At 42.2% G+C, this 24534-nt stretch overlaps 1 protein-coding gene across 1 annotated transcript; it reads left to right on the forward strand.

Moving 5' to 3' along the window:
- Window positions 1-11379: 11379 nt before the first annotated feature.
- Window positions 11380-24227, forward strand: tnfsf10 (TNF superfamily member 10). The gene is made up of 6 exons (XM_073488176.1): window positions 11380-11608; window positions 12737-12862; window positions 17020-17065; window positions 17236-17352; window positions 18925-19169; window positions 20873-24227. The coding sequence occupies exons 1-6, from the start codon at window positions 11501-11503 to the stop codon at window positions 21080-21082; spliced, it is 852 nt and encodes a 283-aa protein (XP_073344277.1). The 5' UTR covers window positions 11380-11500; the 3' UTR covers window positions 21083-24227.
- Window positions 24228-24534: the final 307 nt, after the last annotated feature.

The following is a 24534-nucleotide window of genomic DNA, read 5'->3' on the forward strand; positions in this document are numbered from 1 at the left end:
AAAATGACACCATTCAAGTATAAATTGGTTCCCTAAAACCTCACTTTCAATACGCTACTTGGTCTACCGGTTTGGATTTTTCCTGCAAAAATGAAGGATGAACTACGGCACAAAGGGAGCGCGACCAGAACAGGAAGAGGCATTGTTTTCTCCAGACACCTTCCCCAGGTAACGGTGGAACGACTGGAATAACTGTAAAAGAAAAAGATGGAGGACGGACGGACGTTCACTCGATGGAGAGCGCTCCGGTGTTGTGTCAAAGTCTGTTCCCCCGTTGATGTGTGTCTCCTCTTACCGCCGGGACTTGAGACGCTTATTGAGACGACTTATTGATACAACCGGCTGTTTAACTCTGCCGTTAACAGCACTGGGATCAGGGTTTCTAGATCAAACTGGGATTCTTGAAGTTGTTTTGCTTTTCACTGCCGTTAGCAGTCGCCATGCTGCTGAAAAATCGTCTGTTTCTGGTTGAAGTAAAAGTACAAACACCAGACTCTGTCAAAAAGACTGTGCCGTCTACGCAGCAGAGAGACACGGATATTTTTTTAAATTGGTGCCACATGATGAGAGAAAACAGATAAAGAGGGCTGTGGTATTTCCTTTTGCTCAAAAGGTAGAAAACCTGTTAAAAAAACAAAATGCACTGCGTCACACCAGCCCAATAAACACTCCCGCTGATGGATGGCGTGTCTGGTTTGGACTTCACTAATGATTATTTTCTCCATTAATCGACTGATTGTTTGGTTTGTAAAAAGAACCTAAAGTGACACCTTCACAATGTTTGTTTAGTCCGACCAACAGTCCAAACATCGACATTATTACAAATACGGAAAAATTATTAGAGTATTCAATGAAAAATCACTTGAGAGGCTGGAACCATGACATGTTAATGCATTTAAAATCCTAAGTGATCATCAATAAAGTTGCCATTGTCATTTTTTTTGTCAATCGACCGACTGACTTATTGTTTCACTTCTACCATTTCATAAATTTTGAGTAAAAAAATGCTAACTTGTAAATAAAGCTGTGAGATTAATGCAGTGGAGTATAAAACTGCAAGGTTTCCCTCTGAATGATTGCGAAGTGGAGGTGTTCAATGTGGCACGAGAAGAAAATGTACATTCCACCGCTGACATCAAAGCACCGAAGATCTTCAGTATATCAAGAGTTCAAAGTGAAAGAAACGACAAACCAAATGCCCACCCAACATGCCGTTATGAAGACCGAAATATGATTTGTGCTCGTCAGCGTAGTTCAAGGAAATTGTGCTCGCAGCTGCAAAAAATTAAATTGCCGACGCTCGTGAGACAGCTACAGAAAGACCCGAGAAATCAAGAAGTCGTGTTAAATTGTTGGAAAAACATTTTCCCGTCTCTTCACGGAGGCAGTTTGATTGATGTGCTTTGGCGCACATGTTGTATCATTTACTGTTAGAATAAAATGGTATGTTGGGTTTTTTTTGTGTACTACAAACAAAAAGTGTACAGTACATACTAGATACTGCTACGTAGAATGATAATACAGTGTTTAAAGGAACAGATCACCCAAACATGTAAATTCAGTCATCATCAATAAAATCAAGCATCTTCTTTTGAGTTTGTCTTCGACGACTAAAACTCACTCAGAATTCAGAACTTTCAAGTCAAACATTGCAAAAATAATAAATAAAAATCTGTATTGAGCGAGTCCACAGTGAACAAGGTGACATCATCTAGTACGCAACACACCAGACAAGCTGCAACTTGCAAAATTCCTGAACCCAATGAAAAACAGGCTACATAGGTATCACACAAAGATAGTAAACCTTGAAGTATTGTAGATTGAAAAACTTTCGTACAAAAAATGGTTTATTTTGTCATTTTACAAGAACTATTTCTATCTTTTTGTGATACCTATTGAGCCCGTTTTTCATTTGCTTTTCATTGGTTTGTTGCATACTAGCTGGTATCACTTTGTTCCCTGTGCCTGACAAAATTTTAATGGACGTTGGGGAAAATTTCAACCCATTCAGCTAAAAAATAAGCAGTCGTTGAGGCCTAGAAATCACATACAAAGACTCAATAACAGGCTTATCACGACTTTTCAGAGCCGAAGGTGACGTCTTGATTTAATCGGAAAACCTCAAATATTCCATTTAAAATCTAATAAAACTGAGGAAAGTGCTAATTCCTCACACTAGACACACAAAAACAGTTTTACGAGTGTTTAACTTTTCATTTCTGTTGCTAGTACGCGACAAACAACCATTACAAGCTGTAACTTGAACATTTAGTGAACTCAATGAAAATTGGCTCAATAGGTATCACACAAAGATAGAAAACCTCGAAGTAGTGGAGAGAGACATTTTTAAATATTAAAGATTCTTTGTTTGAGCAAAAAAATGATCTTTCTGTGATACCTATTGAGCCTGTTTTTCATTGGGTTCAGAAATTCGCAAGTTAACAGCTTGTAATAGCCGGTTTGCTGTCTACTAGATGATGTCATCTTGTTCTCTGCGTCTGGACAAAATATTAATGGAACCGGATCTCGTGAACAATAAGCATTTGGTGAAGCTGAGAGCACAAATGTGAGGAAACACAAACAATGATAAAAATGTTGCTTTAACTTCAATAATCCAAAACTTAAAACAGTACTCAGAGTGCAGCTATAAGATTTAGCAAAGTCCCATGAATTTAACAGAAGTCTTCACATGATTTTTGTCAAGAAAATCCATTACATAAAGTTGGGGGGGGGGTTCCTGGGGGTCAATATCTCTTTTTTGTACCCTGGGGCCCCCTTTCAGCTCAACCCCTCCCTGCCTCTCGATCTCATTTTCAGACATTTCCACTCAGCCCAGAAGGGGATTAAAACATAAACCTGCAGCCCTTTACAAACAGTGATGAGACTCTTAGTCGGAGTGTCTGTCTGTGCGCGACCCCGTGGAGGCCCGACTTCCTCCCTGCCCCCCGGTGCTGCTCGTTAATCACCGGGTGCCGAGATGATCATTTCTTAGAAAAACAGAGGCGCCGGGAGCGAAAAACAAACCGGTGAGAATGTGAAAGGAAAGCCGGAGCGGCGGGGAATTCATGAGGGAGAATGTTATCGCTGCGACTAAAGGTCATATTGTTCACTTCTTCCTGACAGGCAGAGAGAGAGAGAGAGAGAGAGAGAGAGAGAGAGAGAAGGGAGTGTAAGGCAATTTGGAAGGAGGTGGAGGGCAGGGAGGGGGCGAGCGAGGGAGGGTGAGACTGCAAAAAGTGGAGAGAGAGAGAGAGAGAGAGAGAGAGAGGGGGAGGACAGAGAAAGATTGGTGGGGAGGAAGAGAAAACCACAATGTGGGCCTCAAACTGCACAAGGACACATTCTGTATGTTACACACACACAAAGACATGCTCAGAAAACCACACACACCTAATCTGCACGGCCAAAAGTTTGTGGACACCCGAACCGCGGCTCCAACAGCCTCGACTCACCGACACCAGAACATTTATAAGTTCTGACACTTTGTGCTTTGTTCTTTGTGCAAGAACATGTTGAACCTGTGTTTCAAATCTGGTTTGATTTAGGTACAAAAACTGTGTTTTGGCTTAAAATACTTGGATTTTGTTGCTAAAAACACAGCTGGAACACGTCCTGATGACTCGTAAACAGTGTTGCCAGATGAGAAACAAGCACAAAGGAAGTGACCTGGCTTCGAAACAAGAAAAAAGCCCAAAACAGGTGACTTTACCTAATGTGAGACAGAGAGAGAGGTGAATTTATTTTGCATTTCATAAGAAACCAATTTAAAAATACTGGACCTTGCAATTACATTTTTCGTTTTAACTCTCAGCAACTCGTGTAGTTAACTGTCCGTTATTACTTTTCATCTTTAGTTTTGATTATTTTTCTCACTTTCTCACTTTGTCAGATTAACAGTGTAATATTCTTCGTATTCACCTGCTTGATTTTCCGTAAATGAAATTGTAGACTGCGTTCTCATGTCCTACATCTTGAGTCTTTTCTTTACAGCCGAAGGAACTTGAACAAAACTGGCCAACAAGAAAGGAATAAATAAATGTTAACGTTTCTGCAAACCACAGACATGTCCAAGGTCGAAATTTGTACCAGACGTGGCGTATCACCTTCGAGTTATATGCTTATTAGCTGACTTTCACATCAGGAGGTGGAGGGGATGTTGGTGGCGTTATTACAAGCCAACAATGATGCCAAATGACAAATGACACATGCAGTTTGAGTCACATTAGTGGATATTTTTAAGGACACCCGGGGACATTTCACAGTAAGTCAGACAATCTAAGTCTGTGATCATGGCGGCCAAATCAGGTATTTTAAGCCAAACCATGATGTTTTCCTAACCAAGCGGTTTTTGTGCATAAACCTAACCAGAGCAGAAGCACAACGTTGTGACAAGAGAAAGATAGAAAATTCAACCTGAACGAACGTAAAGTTGCAATATAAAGAAACGGTTTTGTGGAAACAGCCCCAGAAAAAAAGAAAAAACGCAGTAGAAGTGCCCTCTTGGATGCCCTTCCAGTGGACAAAATACAGTATTTACTATAAATGTGTCGCAGCTTTCTGCGGCCCCATTTCTACATATGGTGCCCTTTTTATTGTTTTCGCCCCTGCCCCTCAAACATCCTGAGTCCGCCCCTGTTGTAGAGAGATCCTACAACATGACTAACTCTGAGTTTTTACTTTATTTGACGGGTGAGACTGGAGACATGGGAGCGACCCCAAAGAAGCAATTAAACAAGCACAAAAAGTCACAGCCAACTACTCCCAACTCCAATATTTGTAGAGACATGACGGGAAAAACAAGCCCAAAGTTGCTTAAAATGTTCGGACTTGGCAACGCACTCACACAGTCGTGTTTCCATCATTTCAGAGGAATTTAATGCGCGCTGACTTGCATTTATTTGCTGTAGACTTACGCTAGCCTCTACTTGTCTAAACCTAACCTGAAAGCCTTTCCAGCATCTATTAAGATTATTATTTTGTACATATTATGTTGAGTTTATTGTGATTTTTATGTGATTTCACCTGCCCGAGCGCCACAAGCTACACCCTCAAGAAAGCGTTCAATCAAAAGTTTAATCATCTACGTTATTGATACTTGTGTTTTCTTCCCCAAAGAAAGGCGAGTCCCCACAATGAGAACGTGTGAACAGATTTATGTCCCCGCAGCGTGAGTAATACACATGTGCATTTCAGTAACTGTATCTGGAGGGGGTCTCTCTCTTGGGAGTGACAGCCTCCTCGATCGCCCTCTTCCCTCTGAACTCTTGATTCCTGAAATGAAATGAAGCAGTGAGCGAACACACACACACACACACACACACACACGCGTCAGAAAAGAGAGTACTGACAAGCCAAGGCGGCCAAAGGCAAAGCCTGGAAATCTGGAAGCAGACCAATGGCAAACAGGATCCCCAAAAGTTTCCTGTTTGCCCATTGGTCTGCTCTCCAGATTTCCGGCGTGCCCATTGGCCGCCTTGGTTGTCCTACCTCTCCCTTCCTGAGGTGTGTGTGTGTGTGTGTGTGTGGGAGTGTGTGTCTGTGCCAAATATCAGTGATATTGTTCAGCTCTGGATACTGTGTTCTTTCTAATGGGAGGGACAACATTACTACAGTGTGTGTGTGTGTGTGTGTGTGTGTGTGTGTGTGTGTGTGTGTGTGTGTGTGTGTGTGAGTGTGTGAGTGTGTTAGCAGGGTGTTTACCTTGGCACACACTCAGACAGAGAGAGAGACTCAGATTTAGGGCTTGTTAGTTTTCACAGTTAGTGTTTTAATAGATAATGTCTGTGTTTGTATTAATAATCGTCCATTTCCACAAACATCAGGATCAGTCAGCCTGTACCCACCTTAAAGGGGAACGCCACCAACTTTGAGTGTGTTTACAGGTCAAATGTGAAAAGAGTAATACTATAAAACCCTTTGTGGCTCCAGAGGAAGCTGCATGTAATCTGACAAATTGCCTCCAGTGATGTCACACAGTGGCTAAGTTGCATTGTGGGTAATGTAGGCCCAATCAGTTCAAGGTAATTTATTCATCATTATACAACACAGGGTTGTATAACCAAATTAAAGTGTGTAAACTCATTCATGCTACAAAATTTACACAACATTTATACAGTTGTTTATATACAAGCATACATAAACACGTAGCGCAGTTTTGAATTTGTGTCGGGACAGGTCTCTTTAAGGATGTGGTGGAGACAGATCTCTGTAAAGACATGGTGGAAACAGGTCTCTGTAAAGACGTGGTGGAGACAGGTCTCTGTAAAGATGTGGTGGAGACAGGTCTCTGTAAAGACCTGGTGGAGACAGGTCTCTGTAAAGACACGGTGGAGACAGGTCTGTGTAAAGACGTGGTGGAGACAGGTCTGTAAAGATGTGGTGGAGACAGGTCTCTTTAAGGATGTGGTGGAGACAGGTCTGTGTAACGATGTGGTGGAGACAGGTCTGTGTAAAGACGTGGTGGAGACAGGTCTCTGTAAAGACGTGGTAGAGACAGGTCTCTGTAAAGACGTGGTGGAGACAGGTCTGTGTAAAGACGTGTTGGAGACAGGTCTCTGTAAAGATGTGGTAGAGACAGGTCTCTGTAAAGACGTGGTGGAGACAGGTCTCTGTAAAGATGTGGTGGAGATGGGTCTCTGTAAAGATGTGGTGGAGACAGGTCTGTGTAAAGACGTGGTGGAGACAGGTCTGTGTAAAGACGTGGTGGAGACAGGTCTGTAAAGATGTGGTGGAGACAGGTCTCTGTAAAGATGTGGTGGAGACAGGTCTCTGTAAAGATGTGGTGGAGACAGGTCTCTGTAAAGATGTGGTGGAGACAGGTCTGTGTAACGATGAGGTGGAGACAGGTCTCTGTAAAGACGTGGTGGAGACAGGTCTCTGTAAAGACGTGGTGGAGACAGGTCTCTGTAAAGACGTGGTGGAGACAAGTCTCTGTAAAGACGTGGTGGAGACAGGTCTGTATAAAGATGAGGTGGAGACAGGTCTTCCAGCAGTTTTCAGCTGATTATTTGAGTGTCTGTGTAGACGAAGGACTGGCAGCACACCTGGGATCCAGATGAGATACCAGTTTGTAGCCAGAGATCATAAAAAATTTACTATCTTTACATTCTGACTTTAATATACGTACAATACTCCAGTTTCCAGCCAAACGTAATGCACATTTTTCAGAGAAATTGAAAAGAGTTTCCATCCTCGACTCTAATGTGAATATTGGGAGAGTGATTGTTCATGGTTCATCAAGATAAGCAGATCGTGGTACTATTTCACCACTTAGGGGCCATTATTGAAGAATAATGTGAGCGAAAATGTAGAAAACATTGTTGTTTTCTTTAAATATGGCATTTCCTTTCTTAATGAGAGGAAAGCTACAGTCTCCTTTTCCCCCAGTTTGTGAAATGCTGCTGAAATTTGGACACAAATTTTTCCAAACTCTCGCTGAGTGTCAAGAAAATTCACGGCCGTCATCACTTCACAAACCGCCGTGACGCTGGGTTGAACTTTTCCACCTCGGCCAACCGTATTTAGAATTTTCTCCTTAGATATTTTTACGCACTACAAACAGGTGGATGGAAAAGCAGCAGTTGTCAACCTCGTGCTTTAGCGAGACTCATTACCTGCGACAGATTTGATTTGAGGGGAAGCGATGGGGGGAGAGACTGAACAGGAGACAAAGAGATGTTGAGAGAGAGGAAAAAGAAAACAAAGAGTCGGACAGACACAAAGAGAGCGAGGGAGAGGAGGAACGAGGGCAGAGGGGAGTGGAAGACAAAGTTTGGAAGGCGACCGAGGAGGGAGGGAGGGAGGGAGTCGACTTTGCGGGGGAGTCGGTCAGCTCTCCTCTTCGTATCCCTATCAAAACTTGGCCGCCGTTCAGAAATACACTCAGGAGTGTGTGTTCGAGGCAGAATTAATCACAATGTAGGGACTGAAATCTGTTCACGTTACAGCGGTTTTTAGATCCCGATTCTGGACCAAGAGAAGGTTTATTCAAAGGTTTAAGACTTGTTTTTTGTTTAACGTTGGGACGAAACCTTTCGTGGTCTTCAGGGAATTAAAGAAAAGTCAAAGAAGAGTCGTCACGAGTAACTAAATCTGATCTGTGAGTGTGTGAAAGGGAATATTTAGGATGCTCTCATGCAACAATCTTGACCTCACATATTCTCTGTGCTCTTTATCTCACACACACACACACACACAGTTTACAGTATGTGTTACCCCCAGCAGACCCATGCAGGCGTAGCGGTGGAGCACAGTGAAACCTAAGTGGAGAGCGTCTCCCTCGGGGGGGGCGGCGAGGCGTAGGAGCCCAGATTGAGGCCAGATGTTGCAGACGCAGGAACGAGCACACGGGACCGCGATCCATTTATAGGCTCAGCTTGCCTCGCTGCACAGAAACACACTGATAACAGCGCGACCGAGGCTGTTCGTAGTGCTGACCGCTGTGTTTAACGTCAGGGGAAAGAAAAAAAGAGATTACTGCTCACACTGTGCAGACCCTCTAATTCAAGCCTTTGTTTTCTGTGTGGGTCTGATTGTCCTGAACTTTGGCTTGAGGATTATTTTAGGAATTGCTCTAAAATGCCTGTAAGGTCAAACTAAAAATAAGACTTCTCTTTCAATGTTTTAAAAGGCTGACATTTGTTGAGTTTGACTGGAAAAGAACAACAAATTCAGTGTTCAGAAGAGCTCAAAATGTTTTTTAAAAAATGCAAAAATGTGTAAATAAGTGGTATGACAGATATTCAGAAAAAGATGCGTTGAGCTTTTTAGTGTTAGGAGTCAACATGTGATGGTACGGCTGATCTTTGAAGTGAAAGATTTACAACTTCTCAGACGTTTTCCTGCTTTTTTTTTACTTGAAGTTACTGTATTACTTTATTCCGTCCGTCTTGAATCGTCATCATTCATGTAATTCTTTATTTCAGAGACTTGCAGGAGAAATCACGAGAGACTGAGAGGCTGCTGATGGATAAAATAACCAGATAATCATGCTTCTTTTTGGTTAAGTTAAAAGTTAAAATAGCAAACAAATAACATCGTTTCATCTCATTCATACAAAATTTTAAAAAGACAATAATACCATAATTTAGTCCTGCTCAAACTTTGGATTTCACTCTTTAAAATCTCTATTTGTAGACAGATTTATATCGTCTATAACCGTGTATATTTCTGTATATTCTGTCATATAGCTGAACCTTATCTTTGACATATGACCTCACGTCTGATTGATCCGTCTGAACCTCCTGTTTTTAAAGCTTTCTAACCGGGTGGCATTTATTTTAAATTAGATAAAATAAGAGAACGGTGAAACAGCTGCAGGTCACCGAGTTAATTTACCGATCTCAACCTCCAAACTTTTTCTCATTACGACAGTATTTTCTGACACAAAGCTTGAATCTCACACCTTGTTTTGACAGCTAAAGATCAACACTGTGAGACCGACCTCATCATCTCACCTCGCCGCTCTCTCTCCGGCGTCCTTCAGCGAAAATGAACATCATGTTTTTGTTACACTGTGTGAAAAAGACTGGAAGCTTCCACGAATCTCCTGGGAGAAAATATATTTCCAATACCGGTTAACAGGATTCTTACGTCCGAACGCTCGTATGAACGCAAAGATTATTAGATTTTGTGTTGTTTAAAACTTCTCCTCGCATACCTCACATCAGACAGAAGCACGACGGGGCGGACAATGAAAAATAAAATGTGGAGAGATCTGAAACTAAAGCAGATAAAATGGGGGAATGAAATGCCAGGAACACATACTATAGGTTTTTTTTTAAAACAGCGGACATCTTGGTTTCATGTGGTCTGAATCAGCACACAGTGGCAGTTAAATCAGGTTTGCCAAAGAATTTCAAGAAAAAGACCCCTGAATTATATCTGCTACGTCAGCGTGCTGCAGAGTATTGTGATTTTATGTCATGGATATTTAATGAAAGATATTAAAAGTTTAGTTTCCGTAAGTTTAAATGCACAATATGTGATTTCTGGCGCTACAGGTGCAGATCCAGACCTTCTGGAGGAACAAACACCTGGAGTAACATCAGGTTCTGCTCTGATCCGGAGCCGTTTACCAACAGGACGAGAGCTTAGAGATTACGTTGTAACTTCTGGGAATAAAAAGTGGATTTATCTTCACTCCTGTTTATCAACCTGACTCCAGCAGTGATCCGGAGGTGACCTCCATTGTTCTGTAATGTTGACTGCTGACTGGAGCTGGAGGGGAAATGGACTTTACTTCATGAACGTAACGTTACAGAGAGGAGAGAGAGAACCAGAACCAGAACCAGAGTCTCTGCCGAGTGAGTCAGAGGTTGACTAATGTTCAGAAAAAGTCATCAAGCAGTCAAACTGGCTTTGTTGGTGGAGAACAGGCACTTCAACAACCAGCACTGCTGATGGAAATCTATCCGACGTGACTCAGGCACAGATGTTCACAGACGAGGTGATGTTTAAAGTTGTATTCACGTTCTGTTTAGTCTCATTAAGTTAAGCTCACAAAGGTCGAGTTGTTTTTCAAAATTTGGATGCAGATTTCATACGTATACTTGCCAACCATCCCGTTTTTGTCATCGCCCTCTCCTTCCTTCCTCCCAGGGTCACAATTCTCCCATAATTTATCCTGATTTCTTCAAACCTTTTCCCTTTTAGTTACCACGACCTTTATCTGACTCTGTACGCCGTGAGGCCTGCTGCACCGTTTCTCCTCGTCCTCCTCAGTGAGCGAGAGACGGACAGAAATGAAGAGGAGAAAAAATATTCAAACAAATTTCCGACGTTTTTCCAAATTTTTTACGTAAAAATAAAAATCTGCCTTGTCGGTTCAATCCCCATCGAGAGGCTGACGAACAGGGCAGCGTTGTGCACAGACGCTCTGAAAGGCAGGGCATGCTGTTTTACTTTGTTTATGTGGCGGACCCTGCCACCTTTCTAGCTTCAAACAGTGTTCTGGGACCTTATTTTCCTCTGAATTCTGAGTTTTAATTTCTTTAAAACTACACTTTAAGCCCCTTTAAGCAGGAAACAGTCGTTGAATCATAAATTTCTCACGCGTCGGAGCCCCAGAAACCCACTATGAGATCTCAGATATGTTTCTTACATGTTATATCTTTAAACTCCACAACAATAAAAAGTCATGTACGTGCCAGGTTTCAGCTGCTGTGCCGGTGTTTAGAGAACATAATCTCTGATCATATTCTGATGTAAAGAGCTCAGCGTGCAGATCTACAGCGCAGATATGGAGGCTCACAATAAACTCCGAGGCTATCTGTGTTTTTACAGCGCAGAAAAGAAACAATCATCTCTCCAGGAGAAATTCATAGAGGGAAAAGCTCTTGTTCTGCAGGCCGGCCCCGCCTCCTCCTCCTCCTCCTCCTGCTGCTGCTTGCAGGGGAGGGTAGAAGTGAAGAAGTCAGCTCTCTGCCATTGTTCTTGTTCTGGAGGGACGGGACGGGACGGGACGACTGCTGGTCGGGTACCGGACGGCCGGTCTGTCGTTATGACGGGCTCCGGTCCGAAGCTCGGGGTGCTGCTGCTGCTGGCGGTTCTGCTGCAGACTGTGGTCGTCACCATCACCGTGCTCCACTTCACCACCGCTCTCAACTCGGTAAGGACAAAAGTAAAAGGTCCGGACGCGCGGCGGCTTTTACGCATCGCCAAGCAGCGCGCACCGCGGAGCTGAACGCAGCTTTGAGAAAACCAGACTTCTTGTTGACTTTGAACGCCTGACTGTAGTTTATATAAACTTTAAAGTGCAGATTAGTGTTGATCATATTGAGGGGAAACTCTCTGAACTCGGTTTTGCGCGCTCTGGTTCTGCTGCTGCGCTCCACAGAGCGCAAATAGTCCAGGACGTGTCTAATTTCCTTCTATTTGTGTTTCTTACAATGCAGGCCACACACTGTATGATGCATTCACTGTAAAAAAAAAAAAAAAAGAAGAGTTTTTCACAACAGCTTCATGCAGTGACACACTTTCCTTTTCTAGTAAAAAAAAGTAGGACAAGGAAGTAACGAGCTCAGACTGCAGCTATGTTTGTGATTAGCTGTGATTATCAGGAAGAGCCATTACAGCGCGTGTGTGTGTGCGTGCGTGTGCTGGACTCTTGCTTGTTTTGGTGAAGCCAGAGTCCTTTGGCTACCTGGATTCGGTCCAGTCCAACTCTCAGTCAGTGTTTACAGGAGTGGATCATTAACTCAGAGGAGATGTGTGCAGAAATGAAACCCAAACAGATATAAAAACAAAAGACGAGGGACACATGCCAGGAAATGATGTTGACTCAGGAGAAACTTAATGACAGGAGAATAAACACTTTATTGTTTCTCGTAATAAATCGTCTCATTACACCATAAATGTATGACCTATTTTATATGATCCTGAAAATGTGGTAAAAACCTTTTATAGTTTTAGTTTTTACCGACAGGACGAAACTTTCACCAGGAGGGTTTGGCGAGAAAAAAACTGTTGGCAGGTTAAACTTTCTGCAAACATTTGTAAGTGTGAAAACCACTTTATATTTTTAATGAGGGAACTCAAAGTTTTAGGATTTCTTGAGGACAAGTTGCGGTCGTGTTTGTGGCGTCGAAACCAGGTAATTCACGCCGAAATCCACGATCTCTTCCTAAACCTAACTAGAGCATCAGCAGAGCGTCGTCAGGAGATAACTTTAAAGTTAGCAGAAACATGCGTTGTCGGAGAGATGTTTGCTCTAATTGTTCGATGCTCTTCTCGACAGATGAAGGAGACGTTTGCCAGGAGCAGCGTTTCCTGCCTGACCGGCACCGACCTGCAGAGCATCACGGCGGTACGAGGAGATCCGTGCTGGCAGGTCACTCAGCAGCTTCACCTGCTCATCGAGAAGGTAAAACAACCCCCAAACACTGAACTTTGAGTGAAATCTCCTTTTCAAGCTGTGTCAAGTATGATTTCACTTCATTACATCACAAAATGACCTTCACATATCAGTATGTGTTGATCGGCACTAATGACTCGATGATTTGTTGGCCAGCTGCTCAGATTTTTGGCGTTCAAAGCTCAGTTTTTTTTCTCTGGCCTGCTCCGAATCAAAAAAAAAAAGCCCCCACCCACTGGAGTTTGGAGACGTGACTAATCTCCCCACACTTCAGCTGCAAACGGCCAAGAAAGCAAACGTTATAGCAGCTTTATTACTGTTATATATCATCATACTTTTTTTTTATAACTGGGAGTTTATCGTTGAGGAATTCACATGCAGGTTTCATCAGTGTCCAGCCAGTACGACAAATGTTCAGTCACGAGTACAGTAAAGTCCAGATTTAACCCATTTTACAGCTGAAGCGATGGTCTGGGTGAATACTTTGTACTTTTACTTTAATATTATTTTAATTACAGTAGTTTCACTGTAATGTAACTGTACAGGTCAAACCCTCAGCTGTAACAATGTCAGATTTTTTTTACTCGATCATCAAGGCCAAACAAATTCACGATAATATTATCACGATATCTTAAGAAGAAAAAATGCTTGCCATCAAATCGATCTTTAACTTTGTTCACTGTGTGTTTTGTCTCTTTTTTTGGCAGATAAATGACCTCAAACAATAAAAACTACTCAGTTACTACTGAAAAGGCAACCAGATGAGCTCATAAACAAAAGATGCACAAGGCCGAACATCTGCGCTGAGTCACTCAGACGATGCTACCGTGTGTGTACGATTAACACAATATCAAGATTTCTTTTTTTTAATATCGCGGCCACAGAGTGTGTGAAAAACGTTAACAGTCTGATTGGAAAACACAAAAATGATAAATTAAAGGTCTTCATTAGTTTCTAAGTGACCCTGGTGTAAGGAGTTAATGTTCGACACTTCATCCATTCATTTGTGTTTTTTATATAAATCACACAACATGAGCAGGAAGTCGCAGCGTATCGTTTCTTGTTGCATCTTATAAAACTGCAAAAAAAAAAGGGGGAAAATCATTTTTCACTCTCTGTGAGCGTCTTCTTCATGTGAACCTCAGTACACACTACTTGTTTTCGGTCTTTTCCAGGTGTTTGTTGACAGCAGCAGCGGCGCTACTTTTTAAATTAAATGAAGAGAGGAGAAACGAAGTGTCTTGTGAGGAAATCAAGTTATGATTATTGATATTATCGTGCCGCTCTGAACGTTAGCAGGAGGACAAAAATGTTGAAATGATCCAAATCACTTGTCTGCAGACGCACAATGAGCTCCTTCATAGCTGGAGATGTGATGTGATCCTGTGTGGTTTAATCAGCACAGGAATGCCTTCACCTGCCCTGCTCGCTCTCTCTCTCTCTCTCTCTCTCTCTCTCACACACACACACACAGGTTATTTTTCCTCCTTTACTTTCTATTTGTGTGTCTTGTTTGTTTTGGTTTCCTGCTCCCGACTCTTTGCTGCTCTCTGTAACAACACAAGCCGGGTATTTTCGGACTTGATTAAATTTAGTTCAGGGTATAAAAACACGAGCGGGGACAGATTGTGCCGCAGAGTGAAGGCACATTTAAGTTCTCCTGTCAAGTGACGTCCGAGTTGAGTCCTGCTGTTATCAAACTCTGAATATCTGTGAAAATGTGTTTCCCACGTTTGTTTCCTCGATCGTATTCGTTGAGCTGTAGGTTCACGTGCAGATAATTCAGTTGCTGCTTAGTTTTGTTTGTAATCAGAACAATGACAATGCTATCATGCTAACGTACAGCAGGGATAATGTTAACCATATTCACTAAGGAAGTTGTGTCCTCACTGCAGAGGAGACTGTGTCCTCGTTGTAGCGGAGGCTGAGTCCTCGCTGCTACAGAGGAAGCTGTGTCCTCGCTGCAGAGGAGGCCGAGTCCTTGCTGCAATGGAGGCCATGTTCTAGCTGCAGGGGAAGCTGTATCCTCGCTGCAATGGCCCGGGGTTCAAATATATCAGTTGGCTGTTATTACCGGCCAGTATTGGCCTGTCACAGATGGATCAGTATCAGCCTATATGTTGTCTGATATGTGCAGATGTGAAAGCTTTTTTTCTTTATGAACAGAACATAACGCAGAGAACGATGCTTGAAGTAATTTATAATTATTAAATTCCCAGTAAAGTTCACTTTCACTGCACTAACAGTTTGCTGTTCAGCTGTAACATTTCCTGCCTTCAGTACATCTCTTTGTCAAACATGATTACCACATTTGAGGGACCAGTGCAGTAAATGTGGGTGTATCGACTGATATAACAATATCATTACAGCATTGCGATGGACGATGACGTTAGGTTTCTGAATATGAGGCAGTCCGCACGCCACTGCAGTCACCGCTGTTTCCCACGGTTGCTCTGAAAACTGTCTCCCATCACCATCGAGGAGAGTCAGATCACATCTCACATCCCTGCCCGCCACGCATCCGATGCATCCCTGTGTCTTCGTCTCTGCATCACGTGTCCGTAACTTGTGTTCAGCCTCAGAAGCTTGAAAACGTTCGCTGGCTCGAGTCCCACAGAACAGAAACACCGCTGCCAACATGTAGGTGAGCATCTTGGGTTTGTCTAACTGAGCTGGACTCAGGACTTTATCGTGCTCTCAGGCGGGGGCCTTTTTAAAATCACGATGTTATGATGGTTACGATGCTCAGAAGTCGATGACTGTCAGCCACCGCCAAACCCAACGCTGGTGAGGGGACTGCCAAAGTGAGTCACATTCATCCTGACAATCCGTCCAATAGTTGTTGAGATATTTCCAACGTGGTGGGCCGACCGAACCGGCGGACTGACTAACCAAAAATATACATTTCTTTGTTTTTTAAAGTCTATTGAATCATCTCTGGATGTCAGGCTTTAGGTGTTTTCCAGCCACATGGTCGATGGTTCAGACAACAGATTTCTTCCAATACGTGAGCATCTTTTTCAGATGAGCCACGTATGAAGAAGAAGAGGAGGATCTGGTTTTATATTAGATGTACTAACTCCAGATATAATGTCAAAAATGCGTGGCTGACGTTTATTACACGTGATTAAACTGCGATCTGAGGTTGCTTCTGAGAGCTGGCATCGATTTCAGAAGAGTCTGTGCAGTGTTTTTAACTGAACGGCGTCCAACATGTGTGATGCTGAAGTCCTTCCTCCTGCGTGTCATGAGGGAAAACAGGAACCACATTTGCCACACTTGGATGAGCTTTCATCGTTTTCTGTCGAGCATGTTGCATTCGATGGGGCGGGTTTTGTATAAATTCCACAGAAGATGCATTCAGATAAAACCGGCAGGTTTTTGTTTGAAGTCTTGCTTCAGGAGTTTGATCCATCGCAGCGCTCTCACTCATAACTTCTGGTTCACGCTGGTTGTTTTGTCTCACCTTCCTCTCAGTCATTGTTGAGGCTGTAAAAATATTTTAATAGGTGAAATCATTAACTTTTGCAACCGGTAGGAAATTCAAAAATGCCGGTGTTAGTTATATAACTTATTTATTATAATGAACGTGTGATTAATGTTACCCAAACGTTCCTCGACCCGATAACATGTCTTTATTGCCTTTCTTCCCCTGATGCTTTCAGAACACCCTCCGTCTTCACCATGTTTTTCCAATTGCTTTTTTACGTTTCTGGACACAAACTGAGCTGAAATAAACACGTCCGTCGTCCCCTACACTTTAGAAAATCGTTTTCATCAGTTTGGCAGCAGTTGCATCTTTCGTTTGCCAATTTTTTGGGTAAGAGAACGTAAAACAGGAGGGAAAAGGGGGGGGAGCGGGGTCGATTACCAGAGACGGATCTGTTACCGAGCTGAACATGAAGGCTCCTTTTTATTCAGCGGACAAACTTCCTGATGCTCACGTCGGCATAATTTCAGGGTTCACGTCAAACAAAGGGCGGCTGGTTGACCTGTGGAAGGAGCTGAGGTCTTTTTTTGGGTAGATTTCCTCTAATTGTGTTGTTTGAATTCATAAATTGGTGTTTAGTTTTAGGATTTCAGTTTTTTTGACTGACTTTAATGTGTCTTTATGGAGGTATCATGATGCTGACTGGTATTGACTTTCTTTACTGTTTTCCCTGCAGTCTCTGTCTCAGCGTTACCAGAGGCAGATTTCATCGGCAGTCAGAGGTGAGAAAGAAAACAATGACTGCATGTTGATTATATCAGGAGTGTCATGTGATCGCAGCTTCTCACTGCTGCAGATAAAACTTACATTTCCTTAAAAAGCTTGTAAAACCTGATGTGTAATCTCTCTGTGGATGCATTTATACGTTATCTCATCCCTCTCTCCGTGTTAGATGAAGTGTCTCGGGTGCTGCCCTCACTTGTGATGGTGGACAGGGCTTCACCTCGCCCCAAAGTCGCAGCCCACGTCACCGGCAGCTTTCTGCCCAAACTGGAGCGAGAGGGAGGAGGTGAGTCGTGCAGAGACAAACCTCGTGTCTGGATCTAACGTGCAAATCTAATCTAAAGGCTGTGGTGTGGTTTAAAATGTATTCATGACATTATTGATTGATGATCAGCAGACTACATTTTAACTTGGTCGGACTCTGACAGATATAATATGTAAGTTTTTCGCATTCAAATGTCTAAAATTGGAAACGACCTTCGTTATGAACTTTGTTGAGTTTGTTATTTTGTAAAAATCTAAATCACAATTTCATCAACTCCTCAAAAAATTAGTTTTCATGAGCAGACAATTTAAAGATACAGTATGTAAGATAAGACCTTTGTTTTATATTTTGTTGAGTTGTGTTCTTACATTATCCCAAATGTTTCCAACAATGTTCAAACCAGAGAAATCCACAAGTCTAAGTTCACCTCAGAGAGCGAACGAGACTAAATGTAACGTTAACAAAACTTTGAAACATTACCACAGCACTCAGCAGAGACTCTGGTTCTGGTTCTGGTTCTCTCTCTGTAACGTTGCGTTCATAAAGTAAAGCACATTTCCCCTCCAGCATTACAGAACAGAACCACCCGACAATGGAGGTCACCTCCGGATCACTGCTGCAGTCAGGTTGATAAACAGGAGTGAAGATAAATCCACTTTTTAATCCCACAAGTTAAAAAGTAATCTCTGAGCTCTCCTCCTGTCGGATCAGAGCAGAACCTGATGTGACTCCAGGTGTTTATTCCTCCAGAAGGTCTGGATCTGCACCTGACTCTCCTCCAGACGGCCCTCCCCACACAACACTCGGCAAACGTTTTGTTTTGATTGACAGATCTCTCGCAGCAGAAATGACAAATTACAGGTTTAACTAATGAAACTAATGAAGGTCTACAGACTAAAAAAATGTCCAAACGCTGAAATTTGGCCTGTCAACATGTCAGGATGCTGAAAACAAGATGTGTTTTACAAGAAAAATACATTTTCCCCATGATGTGGCTACAAATCTATGGGAGCACATTTCCACCAGGAAACGAGAAAAACTGATGAAAATTTCAGAAAGATACAAATAAAAATACTCATGGTCATGTATCAGTGTGGTATGTGGAGTTAAAGTGATGAGATATTATGTCAAAATGTTGCTTTTTAAAGTCAAAATTGTTGAAGTTTTGAAAAAGGGTCGATCCAAACAAGTAATACACTTCTTTCTTCTTTCTTCTCCATTTCAGACGTTTAATATTTATTTACGTGTGTTGTTCACTCAACGTTTGCTGCTTATCCTCACTATTTATTCTTGTTTTGTTTTCTTACGTATCTGAGCTTTACATTTATATTTTGTACATTTTTAACTTCTTACTATCTCATGGTGACAGTGACTTAAACAATCTTGACTTGAAAAGGTCAAATTTAGATTTTAATATGATAATTTTTCATTTTTAATCAGCCGTCATTTCATCAGTTTTCACTCACTGTCATAAAAGTATGATTTAACATAAATATTTTCACACTTGTGACTCCTAATATTCATGATTTTGTTTCTTTTCTTCGTAGGAACAGGGTTTTAAAGGTTGTGAATGCGTTTATTTGTTCTCCACAGCTCCGGTCGCCGCCGGTCGTCGAGTTCAGGGCCAGAAGATTTCGTGGTGGGAGGGACACAAGGGGCTGGCCTTCCTCCAGGACGTCCAGCTGGTGGACGGGGAGCTGGTGGTGCCGCAGCCCGGCCTCTACTACGTCTACGCCCAGACGTATTTCAGACACACCCACTCCCTGGAGGAGGAGGGCGAGGACGGCGAGGAGGCGGAGGACAGAGGGAGACCCCTGCTGCAGTACGTCTATAAAAAGGTGACCACGTTTTACACTTTGATTTCAAGCTGGATCTCCTTCAACCTGTTCTGTTGATGTTTCTTTGAATTACTTAGAATTAAATATTTTAGCTTGACTTGGATTTGACTCATTTAAAGTATTAACACTACACTGTCAAACCTGCCAAAATGATTAAAGTGATTTAAGAGAAAAAGCAGCCAATCTTCATGTTTGTGGCGCTGAGCGGAGCTGAAACATTCCAGATTTGAATAAATATTTAGATTCACTTTCCTTCAGCATTTGCTAACATGAAAAAGATGTTTGTGGGTTATTTTAGACAAACAACATCAGTTTGGCTGAAAGTAAAATGTCCGTCCAGCTCACTGTGAAGATGAACACTGACAGATTTTTAATGATTTAAAGGTAAATTCAGTAAATGTTGGCTGTAAAAATTAAGTAATCTGACCAGAGATGTTCTCTAGTGTCTGTTAAGGACCGATCATGTGCTTTGAATCATTTGTACAGTTGGATCACAGATGTGTGTCTTCATGAGAACAAGAGGAATTCTCCAAATTGTTCAAGTGTTGACAAAAAGTCCTCCAGCTGAAAAAACATCGTTTCACTTGTATGATAAGTGATTCAAAACAAATCTGAAAAGTTCAGTTCTGCTCTTTTTGTTGTCTGAACCCTGAGAACTACTTAGCAGTCAACATGGCTCGATATCAGCGACAGAACATGAGCTGCTGGACGGAGGTACAAATACTTTGTTACAGTACTTCAGTACATGTTTCAGGTATCTGTACTTTACTTGAGTATTTCTTTGACTTTCCCTCTCCACATCTGAACACAAACATCTGAACTTTCTCCTCCTCACATTTTCAAAACAGGCTCGTTACTTTAGTTTGATGGGAATTATGGATTATTTTTATTTCCCAACATCACAAGGCTGACCTGGCAGACGCAGCGAGACGAAACAAAGGCGTAAAAGACGTGAACAGACAGAGAGGGAGGCTGGAATGGGGAGAAAAGGCGTGTTAGTGTCTCGTATCTGCAGAGATTTTCTTATTTTCTCACTTTGTTGCTGCTCGGGACGCTTTACCAACCCAAAATGTGGCTATTTGACGTCCTGGGAATGAGACTCAACAATCAACTATCTTTGTGGTGCGTTCAGGAACAGCTGGGACAAAATCCTACTGATTCTACCTTTAACTTTAATAGTCTTTGAATTATATTAATATGACGTGAGCTTCAGTTAGCTTTGACCACAAATGTCCTTCAGAGGGAGACTTTTTACTCTGATACTCTGAGTACATGTCAGAGCCTGTACTCTATTACTTTTACTGCAGTAAAGAAGCTGAGTCAGTACTTCTACTGTTACCAGAGTCTGTTTTTACACAAGTATCTGACCTTCTACTGGAGGACACAATGTGTGGCCAACTCCGTTTATACGGACAATTTAAAATCTCATAAAAGTTTCCCCGTCTTTTTATTCGATCAGTGGAGGACGCAGCTCTTTTTTTCTGAACTGGGGTCATAATTGCAATGTAGGAGACCGGCGTTTGTTTTGCAGTGTTATTATCAGTCAATAAAAAAATTTATTGATTGAAGATGATTCAATATCGTCATAGTTTTGAACATCAATGATGTCGGCTAACGATCCAGCAGCGTTACTACTCAATGTATCAGTCCGACGACACATCACACCTCCATGCCCTCTCACTCACCTCTCCTCCTCCCACCAGGTGAGCTCCTACCCGGTTCCCATCCTGCTGATGAAGACGAGCCGAACCTCCTGCTGGTCCCGGGGCTCCCAGTTTTCTCTGCACTCCGCCCACCAGGGGGGGCTGTTCCCGCTGAACAGCGGCGACCGCCTGTTTGTCACCGTGACCAACGCCTCTGCCGTGGACATGGACGAGAAAAGCAGCTTCTTCGGGGCGTTTCTCATCAGCTAGACGATCGGACTCTGGATCTGGAACCAGATCGACAGACGCCAACGTGCTTTTAATCCTTTTAACATCAGATTGTTGCAGAGACTTCTTCTACGAACGAACCCAGAAAATGAAAAAAACTGAAGCAGCGACTCGCGGAGAAGTCGTTTTCTTTTCTTTTTACCAAGATCACAAACTGAAAGAATTTGACAACACTGGTTTTGTGGGTGGAGAAGAGACTGTTCATGAATTCAAACCGAGTCAACAAATACTGGAGTGTTAGTTAGATTGGCTTGGACTCGACACAGATTTCAGTTTTGTGTTGTACAAACATTTGTTTGAGGCAGCAGAACGCTTTCTTAAGGTAAATTTAAGTTCACAGAGCAGCAGATTCACTGAGTTCAGTTTCTTTGTTTGTCTTGAACAACTAAAAGGAAACTTTAGATAAAATGTTGAAATGTTTTTGACCATCGTTTCCATGATTGTGGAAGGTTCAGGTGTGATTTGCTTGGTTCTTTCCAAACTAACCCAATCACCAGGATGAATGTTGGAAATATACGCTTCTGCAATCCACAGATATGTGAAAACTTTTCTTTATGTTTAGTTTTCAATTTTGTGTGACGACAACGAGCTCATGCTTTGGTTGGGTTTAGGCACAAAACGCACGTTGTTAGGGTCAGGAAAACATCATGTTTTGGCTTAAAATACCTGCTTCTGTCGCCAAAAACAGGACTGGAAACTGTCCTGACATCTTGTAAAAAAATATCCAGTTTTCTTTCATTATTCATCTTTGAAAAGGGACCGTGTACGTGAATCAACACAGAAACAAACCTAGATGTTGATGGACAGCCTATATATAAAAAAACATCATACGACAAGTACGTTACTTAAAAATATACTACGAGTAGAAACGTTGATATGACACGTAGGAAACGTACAAATGTAACGTATCTGTGGTTTGCAGAAACGTTCAATGCCGGCGTTTTACTGTTTGTTTGTGATTGACCCCTGATTCCTCGCTGGTTTTCATCCATACGTCACCTTTTACTGGGATCATTTTGGGGCTTTTTTCACTGTAAATGTTTCCAAAAAATCTCACTTCTTTTTTTGTGATTGTCAAATGAAAACTCAGTCATTATGCTGACGGAAAGTCAGGTGAAGTCTCGTAGTCCACAAAACATTTCTGGAGTTTCACAGTAAAACAGCGTTGCAGCATTCTGCTAAACAACTGAAGAAGCTGGAGACTTGATTTAAAACGGAAGAAACAACCAAAAAACATAAAATGGTGAACTCGTCCGGCGTAATCGAAGTCTCCAGAAGCACCGAGATCCTGAATTGATCTGAACAGGTGTTATTTTTGGCGCCCAGTTGATGCACACTGTCTGAAGTGGATGCTTAGAAAAGACACTCCTTTCATGTGCAGAACTTGCCTGAGAAAAATCACATTTTTAAGTTTTCTTCAGTATCAAAGTGATCCAGCGATAGTCGTCTGTACATCCGTGAGTGCACCGCAAACAGGAAGTGCTGGAAGCTAATTCGGCAAAGTTTAAATTGAGTTTTGGAGTATTTATTTTTTTCTTTGCTTGTTTTTTCAGTTTTAAATCAAGTCTCCAGCTACTTAAGTTGTTTAGCAGAATGCTGCGATGCTGTTTCACTGTGAAGCTCCAGAAATGTCTTGTGGACTACGAGACTTCACCTGACTTTCCATCAGTGTGATGGCGACACATGGCGAACTTTTTGCAAAAAATGACAAATTTTATTCCACCATTCATTCTGTTCTGAAAAGCTGAAGCTGCCTCTAAGAAATGTTTGTATAAAACTCATCATCTGGACATTCATGATGCTCGGAGGTCACACACATAAATGTTAGTTGAGTCTTTGGATGTGTGTTTGTGCAAAGATGTAAATATGGTGCTATATATGTTATTTCTCTACACCAGCCTGCAAATGCTGGTTCCTGAGCTCGCTGTTAACTCTCGTCTGAACTTCTGAGACAGTTTACCTGTGGTGTAACATCGTCACCACCTCCTTGATTGAGTTTTACAGCAAACGTTCAAACACTGCTCCTCACTAATGAGACTCGGCGCTGTGTTTTTGCTGGCTACAGCCCCGCAGTCTCTCTTTTTCTGCTGTCGGTCGTCCAGTTTATTGGCTCGTCCTACGTAACCTTTCTCCAAAATGGTGTATTAAATGAAATGTCTTGTGTTCTTGGCCGTTCATGTCGTGTTGGATGAACTGCAGATGTGACATGCCGACTTTGGAAGATAATTATTCACATCGGCATCCAAACAGCTGAAATGTGGGATTGTTTTTTTCTGTAGCTCGTCTGTCTTCCATGTGATTGTGCAACAAATCTACTAATGCTCAAGGACACGTAAACCAAAATGATCAGTTGTATCTGACCGAGGGAAATCTGGATGAATAAGTGATTATAACAGATCGAGCTTCAAGGTTCGTACTTGATTTAGGAAGTAGTAGTTTGACCACATAATTCTTAAAGAAACAGTTACCCACCCAAAAATGACAATTCAGTCATCATCGCCTCCCTCCATGCTGATGTAAAGTCAGGACTTTCCATCAATGTGAGGGGGAGGAGAGGTGGACTGTTCCTTTAACTTAACTAGGTCTTACTCGAATGCTTGCTGAAGGCCATGAAGTGGCTGAAAGCGCCAGCAAAAATCACATTAGGGTCAAACTATCATTTCACCCTTGCCTGTTAAACTCAGATTCATCCAGTTTTATCAACCAAACATCCACATTTTGTGAATTCAGCATTCACTGTAGCACTTCTGTAAATATCACATTCATTTCCCCTTTTTCTCCTTATTTTTTTTGGTTTTGTTTGTTTTTTTCTACGAATGTATAGACACATTTTTTCAGTGTTGGTATCCACAAAGATTTTGCTATAATCCAGGAGCAAACGTGATGTAAAATGGACACAGCCAGTACCTTTCTGCTCTGCCTCCGTGTGGAATAACTGGAAACCCTCCACCTGCAGTCAGTCCTCAGTATCAGCTGGAGCTCAAACACCTGAAAGGCATCAGAGAGTACACACCTGTACACAAATCAGCTTCAAGACAATTAAACACAATTTGAACTAAATGTGAATGTAAATAACCCGGGAGTTTCTGTCTGTAAATATGTGGAATAAAGACGTTTGTAGAAGGAACTTTATAGTGTTTGTTCACAGCGCAGTTTGATCACTTTATTAAAGGTAGGGAGGCGAATCTGGAGGGAGACAGTTGATTGTTTAGTCTCATTCCCAGGTCGTCGAGTACAGAGGTTTGCTCGCTATCCGACCCCGAAATTCGACCCCAAAGTGTATTTGAAGATCTGGGAATGAGCCTCAACAATAATTACCGACCTTTAACCAAACATCCTGCGTCCATCGGGGTATCTGAGGTCTCCACTCCTCACCTCAGGCCTCCCAGTTCTTGTCAGGGATCTTCTTGAAGAAATTCACTTTGAAACTTCTG

The sequence above is a fragment of the Pagrus major genome, chromosome 19 (assembly GCF_040436345.1).
Source record: "Pagrus major chromosome 19, Pma_NU_1.0".
NCBI classification, from domain to species: Eukaryota; Metazoa; Chordata; class Actinopteri; order Spariformes; family Sparidae; genus Pagrus; species Pagrus major.

Coding starts and splice junctions, on each gene's coding strand:
- tnfsf10 (XM_073488176.1), top strand. CDS start 11,501: ATGACGGGCTCCGGTCCGAAGCTCGGGGTGCTGCTGCTGCTGGCGGTT. Junction 11,609..12,736: donor TCACCACCGCTCTCAACTCG/GTAAGGACAAAA, acceptor TCTTCTCGACAG/ATGAAGGAGACGTTTGCCAG. Junction 19,170..20,872: donor TGCAGTACGTCTATAAAAAG/GTGACCACGTTT, acceptor TCCTCCCACCAG/GTGAGCTCCTACCCGGTTCC.